This window comes from Gymnogyps californianus, chromosome 7 (genome assembly GCF_018139145.2).
Source record: "Gymnogyps californianus isolate 813 chromosome 7, ASM1813914v2, whole genome shotgun sequence".
Taxonomy (NCBI): domain Eukaryota; kingdom Metazoa; phylum Chordata; class Aves; order Accipitriformes; family Cathartidae; genus Gymnogyps; species Gymnogyps californianus.
Window position 1 is genome coordinate 44,349,854 of NC_059477.1, and position 12,239 is coordinate 44,362,092.

At 36.7% G+C, this 12,239-nt stretch overlaps 1 protein-coding gene across 1 annotated transcript in view; it reads left to right on the forward strand.

Annotated features, from left to right (window-relative positions):
• Positions 1-5,894, forward strand: part of PKP4 (plakophilin 4) — a 103,114-nt gene extending 97,220 nt beyond the window's left edge. Inside the window, exons 19-22 of the mRNA XM_050899494.1 lie at positions 17-134; positions 2,788-2,919; positions 3,652-3,725; positions 4,323-5,894. Of these exons, the coding sequence (XP_050755451.1) occupies positions 17-134; positions 2,788-2,919; positions 3,652-3,725; positions 4,323-4,571 (573 nt within the window). The 3' untranslated portion in view covers positions 4,572-5,894. The remainder of the gene's footprint in view (positions 1-16; positions 135-2,787; positions 2,920-3,651; positions 3,726-4,322) is intronic.
• Positions 5,895-12,239: the final 6,345 nt, after the last annotated feature.

Sequence of the window (12,239 nt, forward strand, 5' to 3'; positions counted from 1 at the left end):
TTTTTCCACTCCACAGGATGGATGGAATCAAAGTCATTTTATTACACCAGTATCAACACTAGAGCGAGAGAGATTCAAATCACATCCTTCTTTATCAACAACGAATCAACAGATGTCACCTGTCATACAGTCAGGTCAGTCAAGAAACGTAAAGAGATTTACTGAAGGGGTACCTGGTATCCCGTTTCTTTAACTCAAATAGCCTCTCAGTTCACTACTAATTCTATCTAAAACACGGAAGTCATGCTGTCTCTCCTCTGTGTTTAAACATAAGTACTTCATGTACTCTGAATGTTACCTTAGCTGTTGTTGGCAGGCTTCAGATTCCACAGGATTTGTGGATGTCTCTACATTAGCATTTTAGTTTGGATAAGGAGCACTTCGAAGCAAATCTCCCCACTTACTCCTTAATGCCAATCAAACTGCAGTCTCAGAACGTGTGAATTGTATTCCTTTTGGATGAAACTAAATCAGATGGTGTGCTTCCAGACCACTGATGTACTCTAGCTGCTAATGGGCATTCAGTTCATGGGACCAGGTTAGACTTGGTGCTAAGTAAAATCCTCAGAGTACACACCTGGACTTTGTTACCAACTATTTCCCTCTACAAAGCCCCTCCTGTGCTGTGTGACTCGGCATTGTAGATGTAGCCTCACAGAACATGGGTACTTGATAGCATAGAAAGCAACAGACCAATAGCAAGGAACCTATTTTCATTCCCAATTATGTAATGTCGCATTAGGATCAGCCAGACAAATACAAAAATCTTTCTTTTCTGACTCATCTATTTCTCGCCTTTGTACCTTCAACATCTTCAGTGCTAGGATTTAGATCTTCATGAGGGGGCTGATACAAAACCTACTTGAAGCCTTGTATATTGTCCTCATTTGGCATTTTATTTTATTCAATTTACTCTTCTATTTTTATGTGAATAGATCTCTGTTAATACTGAGAAACATCTATCTACCATGACTGCTAAAATAAGGGACCAGTTCCTACAATACTCTTGTTTAATTACTTCTTCACATAAAAGTAACAACCCTCACACATTCCTTCAGGACGTGATTGACTTGAAAAACAAGGACTCAACCAGGGATTTATTTTCCTACAAGAAGTATACCTATAGTGTCTTAAGAAGGGAAAGAAAGCGTGTACCTCATGCCCGGAGTTCCGCTCAGCCACCACAGTACAACATACAGGACCGACGCCTTTGTCTAGTGCCATACAACAGCAGACTGCAGTTACCAGTTCTAGAGGATTTTGTTATTCTGATCTTACTGTGTTCCACATTTGGTTCTCTCCCAGCCCTTCAGGATTCCAAAAGAATGTCCTGACCAACTATCTTTGTCATTCTCAAACCACATGATACTGAAGGCAGTTTTTACTTTTACACCTAGTTGCGAAGTTGCACATACTGGCATCAAAACACCACCTTGAATTCACAGACTGTTTAAGCTATGTATCTACTGCCAGAGCCAAAAATATCTTCTCAAAATAAGCGATGACAAGGAAGCAAATACGGCTTAGGCTCAGGGAACTGACCAGATTCTACCAAAGTGTAAAAGGATATTCCAATACCTGCTGTCAAATTCTTATCTCAGTGCCTTCTCTCCCAAGATACACCAGCAGGACAACTGTGTTACTCCAGTTCTTTGAACTACAAATAGGAAGTAAGATGGGCAGCTCTAACATAATATTCAGAAGCTGTTGTACTTCAAGAATGCTTAATAAAAAATCCTAATAGGAAGTGTCTGCTTTTCTGTTCCAGAGCATGAACAATCTTAAACTAGTGAGGTGGAAGTTTGGTGCAAAGAACATGTCCACAGAGGGTCCTGTGGCAGCAGCCTTGCTGATCACAGCATGCACAGTAGATGCGTGGCAGAACAGTTACCCTTGGCCTATAACAGTTGTTCTTGTTGCAGTCACTCAATTATTAAGACACACATTATGTTGACCCGTGTCAGAATTTTAGTGACACCCCCAAATTTAGCTTTTCTAGCCATGAATATGCTGGTATAATATTAGTAATTAAACTGTCTGTAATAACACAAAATTGTGAGATATGATGTAACGGACACAGCTAATGGAAGAAGATATCATTGATTAATATTTTGAAGCAAAATTTCTAGAAATCATTTTTATTTCTCTTGTGTTACTGGAGTCTTTCTAAGCCAACCAAACCTGAGTGGTCTGTAAAACAGGGAAGATTTAGCAGAACAAACTTCTTACAACTACAGTAGAGATTCAGCTGTTCACTGTAAGAATATAAAGTAATCCATTGTTATGATCTTACAACGGTTGTCAGCCAACTGGAGCACAAAATGTCCAAGATACACTTCTGCATGCTAATCAAAGAACAGTAATACAAGTGTGTACATGGATCACTTCAGCCAGGCAGACTGTAAATTTTTCTGTCCAACTTAAAGATTCTATTTCACTATAACTTACATAAAATTGTAAACATTAGCAGGAGTATCATCTTCTAAATGCAAACAAATTATGTCATATGCAAACTGAAATGGGTAAGGTCTCTTATTTCAGTTGTAAGCATTACAGAGCAGTGACTCTCCATTAAAAGTATAGAGTTATAATCTCATGGTACATTGTTGATAGCTTTTGTCATTGGGGTTCTTCATCCAGGAAGAACTATGTACTAGTTTTGTCTATTACCCACATCTTTCATTTGTTAATCCTTGAGGAAGGAAGGGATGAGGAGAGAATAAGGAGAAGGTTAGGTATGGGAAAGGGTTTTTTTGTCTATACTGATAATCTTTCTTTTTTCATCAGTTGGCAGCACATCCTCATCACCGGCTTTATTAGGAATTAGGGAACCCCGCTCTGAATATGATAGGACGCAACCTTCTATGCAGTATTATAATAACCAAGGCGATGTCATTACACATAAAGACATATATACTGGTAAGATACCAATTAGGTGAACTTTTAACTGGAATTCGTAAATATTCTTTATATGAGGAGTTTATACAATCATAACACAGACAGTTGCCTTAGCAGGCTTGTTACTACTTAATGGTGTTTTCCATTTTTATTCATTCCGTGTGGAACAGAGCAGGTTTTTCATCTGTCTCTACTATTTTCTTTAAAATGGCACACATTACCAGAATAAGAGAAGATCTGTTTATATATTGGGAGGTGAGAGGTGTTTGGAATTTTTATTTAAAATCCTGTTACAGAAAATTGTTTTATTATGCACATTATATATAGTAGTAGTAGTTATAAATAATAATGTGTGGTTGTATATTATAATAATATAATATCATTATATTATTAAATTATACCAAGATTTCATCTTTTCCCTCATCTCCCTTTTCCTTCTTACTATTTGACACAAGTCGCAGAACAATAGAGATGACAGTGAATAAAGAGAAGGAAATTCCTTGTTTTAAAGGTTATTAGTCTGTAAAACAAAAAATAGCAACACAGAAAAGCCTCTTGGTTTCAGTTTAACTACTGCTGAGGGACAAAATTTGCCTGTATTGTGTTGTTATATTATATTATTAGTAGATACTAAAATCTGCAGACTTAATTGTTTGGGTGCTACATAATTTCTTCTAGGTAAAATAGAAGCAAATAGACTTATAGACAAAAGAATAAAGACTGAAGTTTATGCCATAAACTGTTTTCTCACAGGTTCCAGCAAACCTTCACCAATTTACATCAGTTCCTATTCCTCACCAGCAAGAGAACAAAATAGACGACTACAGGTGACTCCAAAATTTTACTTTGAAGTGACACCGATAACAAGACTCAGCATATAGTGTTGAAGGGAACTTAAGGGAGTTTGAGTATACTTTGTACTATTAGAGTGCTTTTTTATAGAGTATATCTATAGCATAGTTAATTTGTTATTGGGCATTAGTGTACTTAAACTAACAGTTGCTGATATACTTCTATTACCTTTGTGTTTTCTTTTTATAGTCACTTATTTTAGTGTGTTGTTCTTATGGTGGGATCTGAGACCACTTTTCTGACCTGACTTTTGGGGTTTTTTTGATAGGTATGGTCAGGTTCTGTACTTTCTACTTATGCTCTAAAAGTCCTACTTTTGGCGAGTTAGTAGCTTCCCAGTGAAGGCAGGAGGAGACATGCAGGCAGGCTTAGAGGTTTTTCTGCCATTTAGTTTCATTTTAAAATTAGGTACATTTAATGGAGGTTTGAAACTTGTGTTACTATCATCACTGGTAGAGCTGCACTTAACTTTTTAGGGAATGGTTCTGTATAATGTGTGTAAGTTTGAGAAACAAGTATTTTCTCTGCTAATTATATTTTGAAAGCTTATTTTTCTATCATTTTGTCAACAGCATCAGCAATTGTACTACAGTCAAGAAGACAGCAACAGAAAAAACTATGATGCATACAGATTATACTTGCAGTCCCCACATAGCTATGAAGACCCATATTTTGATGATCGAGTTCACTTTCCTGCTACTTCAGATTACACAACACAATATGGACTGAAATCAACCACAAATTACGTAGACTTTTATTCCACCAGACGATCTTCTTATAGAGCAGAACAGTACCCAGGTTCACCTGACTCCTGGGTGTAGCATCAAAGAGAAAAAACAACCGATTTCTCATCTTGCTTGAGAAGAAATGGAATGGCCTCATTTGTTGTTTTGGTTATGAAATGTGAAAGTGAAATAAAAGAAGGAACAAGGAAGATTTTTTTTTTTTTTTTATTTTTTTTTGAGTGAGGAATTGTCAGGAAGAAAAACTGGAAGGGATGGTTTTTTGCTCTGTTTAGATGTTAGGTATAATTACTTGTAGCTCCTGTAGTCTGGTGAGGGTGTGGGCGATGTGATGAAAGGTTTGAGAATTGAGTAAAATGAATTTGGAAAGTGTGTAGGTCAGAGCAAATTAAAGCTGATTTTTTTTTTTTTAATGTGAATAAAAGTCTTGTTCTGATAGTTTGTACAGAAAAAATAAAATGGATGCCCTTGTTTTATTGCTATTACTAAATGTCAAGATTGTATGCTATTACGTCTTGTAAATTTCTTTCGTTGGTGTAAATATGGAAATGCCACATTGGTTTAAAGTGCCATCCATTTGTAATGCAGTGTGTCATTTTAAAAGGAATTTGAAACATCATGCACAAAAAAAAAAAATCCAAGAAAACATAAATTTTAAAAGGAAAAAAAAAAAACTTTTAAAAATGAATAGTGTAATTTTGAAGCACAAACTCCAGTCCAGTATATCTACACTTCTCCCATTCCCTGCCTATTTCATAAGAAACTTCACTGCCATTTTCTATGCACATGGAATAACAATAAATATGGAAGTCTCATCCATGGAAAGCTGTTCCCTGTTCATTTTTATTTTTTTTATTTTCTGTGTGTGATATTTGGAAACAAATACCATGAAATATGAAGTCTAATTGCATGTTTTTAAGCAGGTTAAATATATCAAAACATTTGGGCCATTTTCCCAGCTTTCTTCAGTGCATATATTCTGAATTTGTCAGGCTGGCAGACCAAAGTGTGAAATTATGCACTTTCTTCCCATTATTCCTTAGACTAGTATTTTTACTTTTGATATGGGCAATCCAAGATATTTCAGAACTCTATCCTGTTTTCTTCCCATCACTCCTCTACTCTTCCCCTTGCTGTCCCCAAGAAAATTAAGATGATCTTGCTTTCATAGAAATTATAGTCTCCATTTTTACTACATTCTGCTTGGATTTACTTACAATAAAAATCTTTGATTGTTTTAAGTAACTAAATCACTTTCCTCATGCTGTAGAGTCTGTTAACTTTATACTGTCTGTAATCGTAATTATTGTTCCCCATCATTGCACTTTTCTTTGGTTTTCAGTGTTTCCAAATACCCTGATTGCATCAGTGAAATGAGAAAAGGTAAGCAGAACTGCTCCAAGTTTAGATTACAAGGCAAATTCACTTTTCCTTAATTGGTTGGGCTACTTCAGCCCCCTGACTGGAAAAGGGAAAAGAAATGAAGGGGTGAACAGCACAGTGAAAGTAGTGAGTTAGGTCTTAACTTTGATATACAGCCATGCAATTCCCCACTGGCTGCAGTGCGGCGTGTGTTGCTGAGGGCCAGTATTGTGCAGATGGTGCCTTTTCTTTCCTAGAGACTTTATTCTTTCTTAAGATAGAAAATAGTTTCCATTTACTTGAATTTGAGTTTGTTTCTTGTAACAATAATTTTGCCACTGATCTTTCATTATTGTTCTAACTACCTTCAGAGTCATGTGCAAGCTTTGGTACGCAGACTAATGCAGATCAATGTTGATTATCTGGTATGCCTATAACCTACTAAAGGTGGTAAGCTCTCTGAGCCAAATATACTTATTTGGCATTTCATTGTCCCAGGAAGATTTAAATTAGCTTCAGATAACAAAATAATAGATGGAAAGGGTCATGAGTCTGTTATTACTTGCTGCTTCGAATCTGCTAATAACTCCCCAAAAAAGAGGGAGGTAGTAATTTCAACAAAACAGCTGTATGATGGAATGATTTTTGCTTCTCATCTGAGGCAGTTTCATCAAGATCAAAACCAGCAAGATTCGGGACAGCACCCCTAATTTGGATCTTTCATGCTGTAGAATACATATATATATAGTTCATTATGTTAGTTTTCTTTTGTTTTTATTGGTCTCATTTATTTATGTATTTTTTACACATTATGTCTTGGTGCTATACTGATTAAAATTATCTGTACAGTATATTTGTTGGTTAATTTCCCTTTATGTGTAGTTTCAGACTGAATGTGTGGAAGTGGGGAAGAAATAGGGCACAATTTCATTTCATTGTTGACTTCCATAGTGCAGTCTGGCTTTTGGGCCTGTCTCAAAATGTCAAGAGCCATAAATTTAAGCTGAATGCTTTTAAAATGTGTTGTATTCACAATTTTGTATTCAGATTGATACTCCACTGAGAAAGATAAAAATTGTTAACTTTTTCAAAAAGTGGATGTCCTTTGGAGAAGGTGATGGTCATCTGAAAGTTAAATAGTAATAGTGCCCTGGGAAATGCACTACTTTGTTTCCACCTTCCTAATAATTGCAAATATGGTGAAAGAAAAAGAGTAATTAAACTTCAAAAGCAGGGAGTTAAATATGATTCAGATTAAAACAGATTGAGAAGGTGTACAGTGAGCCTGAACAGCAGACTTGTATGTGTCCTTTTGTGGAACTCCCTCCCACAGAGGACAACTGAAAGTAGCATTGACTTCACTGAAACAGTTATGCTCACGAAATGCCAGAGAACAATGGGAAACAAGTGCTTAAAGCAACATGTGTCTGTGGTCCTCTCTCTTGTAAAAAGCCTACATACAATACACTTAAGAAGGAGATGAATCCTAACTGAATTAGGATTATTATTTAAATAGGCTCAAAAGAATCCTGGCCCTTAAAAAGATACTTTTTTTTTTTTTTTTGGTGGTCTTTACTCCTGCCTGAATGAGAAGTGTCCATTATGAACAAGGTAGGCAATGTAAGTCATACATGAATGTTCGTAACTGTCAACAGTCTGACCTGAAATTTTGGTGAATTGATATAGTTACATACAAGAAGTTTATATGAAAGGACAGATGAGAAATTTTTTTCAGGATAGCATTCATGAGATGATTCTTTGCCTTCTATTAGTTGTCTTAAGAGTATGCCTGAATTGTAATCAGCTTGTACCTTTCCTCAGATACTGTATCTAACATTTTTAACCACCGTGCACTTCATTTGTTCAGCTAGGGGTTTAGGTTAGTCAGCAGATCGCTTCTGCCTAAGCTGGGTATTGCTACTTCCTACCCAGTCCCCTGTAACTGAAGTTAAATGTAAGTGCTGCAGTCTTGCACTGCCTTATAAAATTTCTCCTGTCTGCTCAAAGGGAGAAAAATGGTGTGACTCATCTTAGTGTAGCACAAAGATCTAGGATGTATCCTAAAATACTAATTCCAGACACACACACAGAGGCATACAGCTCCAGTGAGAACACTTAGCTGTGGCATGACAACACAGCTATGTGAAGTCAGAACAGGCCTAATGAATATGGGTGAATGGCCAAGTGAAACAAAACCTTCACGGCCAAACCCAGCTTTACAGGGTAGCAAAAGAAGAGAGACATGGAGGAGCCTGGTAGGAGCAGAGATGAGTTATGCAGAAAAACAAGATTTAGCTATAAGAAGAAGAATTGTGAACACTGGAAAAAAGACAAACTCCTTAGCCTATCAGAGCTAACAGACACTGGCTTAACTGAAAACATCTCAGCCAAGGACACTAGTCATGTGTGTTCTGTGTTTGAGTTACTGTAAGAAAGACTAATGCTCATAAAAGGTAACAATGTAAACATCAATCAACTTTAAAAAAACAAAACATGACTTTGTGGCCATGGGTAAACTATTGCAGCTGTCAACAACAGTAGATAAAGGGCTCAGAAGGAAAGCTGTCATTTTCAGACCAACTATGAAATTTCTCATAGGTAAGGCTGGATAGAAGAGACTGGAGGACTCTTCACATGCTGTGGCATAAAGGTGCAAGGATTCATTTCTGGCTGTGAGGCAGAAATGAGGCAAGGGCTCATTTCTGGCTGCACCACTTGCTTCACTCCATCAGTCCTCGGAACTGGACAATTATTACTGAAGTTTAAGACTGTCTAATGCTATTGTGCACAATGTTGCGTTCCTAACGATGATCAGCATCTGCTGAGGTGTCAGTCTTGTAGATTTGAAAAGGTCCACGAGTCTTCATCAAAAAGAAAAGAGCCCCTTTTCAACAAAACAACTTCAGAATAACTAGCCCACAGACAGTGACACTCCTGTCTTCCAAGCAAACCTCGGTTCTCTGCAGGCTATCATCAAGCTGAATATCAGCATAAATACAGCTACATTAGGCTTCCAAAAGCCTAAAGTATACAGGTCTGGAAACACTTTAAGGGGAGAAATTGCTATGCATCCTATAAAATGGAAAGAGCAACAAAATTATTTAGGTACTTAAAATACACAGTTGTCACACTGTGTTGTAGCCTGTAACAGTTAATTCAACAGATTAGGAATTAAAACTTGGTTAGGCTAACTGTACTAAAATTACACAGAAGAAAAATCCTGTGAATAGGTTTTCAGAAACTTTCATGTTGTAATGTGATCTCTATTGCAGAATCATCCATGAAGAAAAAAAGGCAAGTCAGGTAATTTTTAAGCTGACCCACGGTAAGCTAGGCGAAGGTACTACACCTTTTGAGATCCATGTAAATTGCTGACAATAGGGTTATTTCTTCTGTGCCTTTTTTCAGAAACAAGTCTCCAGCTGATATGTGACTCTCATGCAATAGCCCCTAACATCGTACATTGGTATGTATGAAATTAAGAAAGAAATCATGGCCTTTATTAATTTTCTACCATCTGATGTTTTTTCACTGAATTTACATCTGATGGCAGCTCACGTTTATATAAAGCAAATGAAATATCACTGAGGTAGTAACTTACAATGATAATGGTGACAGGAATAACAATAGCATTTATAAGCTCTGAAAACAAACGCCGAGTTGATTTTTTTATTGCCAATTTCTGTGACTAAATTTTGAGCCTCATGTTGCACCTCTTCTGATATATCTAATATTTGTATTTCTTCTCAAAACCTCAGTCGGGTTGGAGTAAGTCTAATATGATGCAGTCATATTAGGTCCATGTAACTAAATGAGAAATTTTAGGTGATTCTTGTAGGTTAAAACTTTGTTTCCAAAGATGAGCTAAGGATCTCTGAAGAATACCATTGGCTTCTAGTTTGACATACTTACTTTTAAAACTGTTTTTTTTATAAATCAAAGTCTAGGGACATACAACAGGCTCAGAAGAATACACAACTCGGAATGAGGCAGTCTTTGAAGCAAAGCATAAAAGCTTGGTATCCTCAAGAAAAGAATAACACAAGTTGGCAAGAACTCCGATAGCAAATGGTAAGGAACAGTCTGAAGGAGGAGGAAAAAAACCTATTCCTAATTCAAAGGGTTACCAAAAAATTGAAAATGAGACTACAGCCATACATACTTCTAAGAAGCCTGGTTGGATTAGAATGCTTATTTCTCCCTTAAACAAGATCTCTGGGCCTAAGCAGGAAACACGTGTTGCAGCTGTATCACTGACTGCCGAACGAGAATGGCAAAGAGTGATTTAACAGGTTGAGGAAGGTCCGTAAGACTGCAAGTTCAGTAAATGCAGTAATAATGGGAGATCTCGATTACCTCCATGTAGACTGGGAAAATGCCACATTATGGTGTGATGCCCAAGCTCATTTTTTACATACCATAGCAGATTGCCACTGGCGGGGGGGGGGGGGGGGGGGGGCTGGGGAGCAACCTCTCCCTAAAAAAAAAAAAAAAAAAAAAAAAAAAAAAAAAAAAAGTAATTTCTCCATAACTTCTCCATCAGAGGGGAAGTAACTCTTGACTTGCTCCTAAACACCCAGATCCTGCTCCAAAATGATGAAATTGAAACGGCACAAGCAGTGACTACAGTGTTTCAGACCTAGTACTCAGGAACTGTCCTTTTCACTATTCCATTGTAATTTTTTTAAACAAGGTTAAGGAAAAGTCAAATAGCTATTATTATGATGTTTAAACTCAAAATGGCAATTACATAAAAACTGAAAGTTTGTAAAAAAAATAATTGAAAAAGCACTATGAAAGCGATGTTTGTGAAATGAAGGAAGAGTACTTAACGGCACTACATTAAAGGCTCAAAGCAAATGCACAATATCTATTGAGACATTTCAAAAAGGTAACAAAAATAAAAAAGCTAGTATGATTAAACAGCAAGATAACAGAATAAGAGAGAAGTAAACATCAATCCTTCAAAAGACTGCAGTTATGTACAAATGAGGAAAAGAGAGAGAGTCAAAACATTTGGTTGGTTAAATGCAAAAAACTACAGTACACTGCCAAAAAAAAAAAAAAAACTTTACTTGGGAACGGATTTTGAACACTAATTACTTTTTCAAATACTGAAGAAACAGTAAGTCTGTCAGAGGTATACTTGAAGGTGCTAAAGGGGAAAAAGGAAGGAAAAAAAAAAAAAGAAATGCCAAACATCTAACACATAGATCCCCTTGCCCCAGGGTAATATGGATATTAAAATGTCATGTACACTGAAAAATTACTAGGTGAATCCTTCTTGTATTTATTAATACAGTCACTGAAGGTAGTGAGAGTTTAATACATCTGTCCTATCCTATTCCCTAGCCAAGTCCAACAGGTCACTGTCAGAGCAAAGTGCTCAGGTCTTTTGACTGACAGGGTAAAGCTGTTGCTAGGTTTAAGGTGGACAACAGCATTTCTGAAGATCAAAAATACATAAAACATTATTTTTAATGAGTTACTGGGGGGAAATAAGCTGCTGAATTAACTTTTGACTTCTAAAAGCCTAGGTTGATAGACAGACTGCATTTACATGGCTTTTGCCTAGCTTGCAGCATAGGCAACACTAATTCACATCCTCACACCAAATCCTATATAGCCAGAGCTCATAACACTAATTGTAACCAACCTGATCTCAAAAATACCTGGACTTATCCATGTGTATACAATTCACCTGGGGCCTATTCCAATAGAACTTTCTAAACATTCTGGAAAAATACAAACCTTGCTCCAGTGTCATGGAACAGATACATAATTTGGAATAAACTTTTTTTCCTACTATTTTCAGATTTTGGGGATTGTTATCAAGTAATTTTTTTAATTAGGATAATCACCTTGCGTAATACAGTTTAACTCCATGTCTGACTGCCGTATGGATTCAGCTAAGGCTATTGTAGATTTATTTCCACACCAAGGAATTCAGACTACCTAGACCTAATATTTCATCAACTTATACCTTTATACAGAGCTAGAATGAAGCATTTTAACACCTTGTTTGCAGAGATTATTGCTACCACTGACACATAGTACCTTGCTCCAGACAAAAGGTGCATTTCTTCCCCAGGCTCCTTCTAGCTGCTGCCAAAATGACAGCGGCAAGCAAGGACTGAGCATTTTTTACATATTCTTCAGACTGGTCCACAGGACACCCTTCCTTCATCTGTGCTTGTGTAATCATTTACTGCCATGCTAAGGAAACATAAGAGATAGCAATGCAACTCATGCCTTCAACTATAAAAAAAAACCCACTTAGCAGAGTTCTAAAACAACCACCAAGGATATGGAAAGATCTTAAAGTACCTGTCTACAGAGGGCACTGTTGAGAACATGGTCTGAATTACGCTGCATGGCATGGTG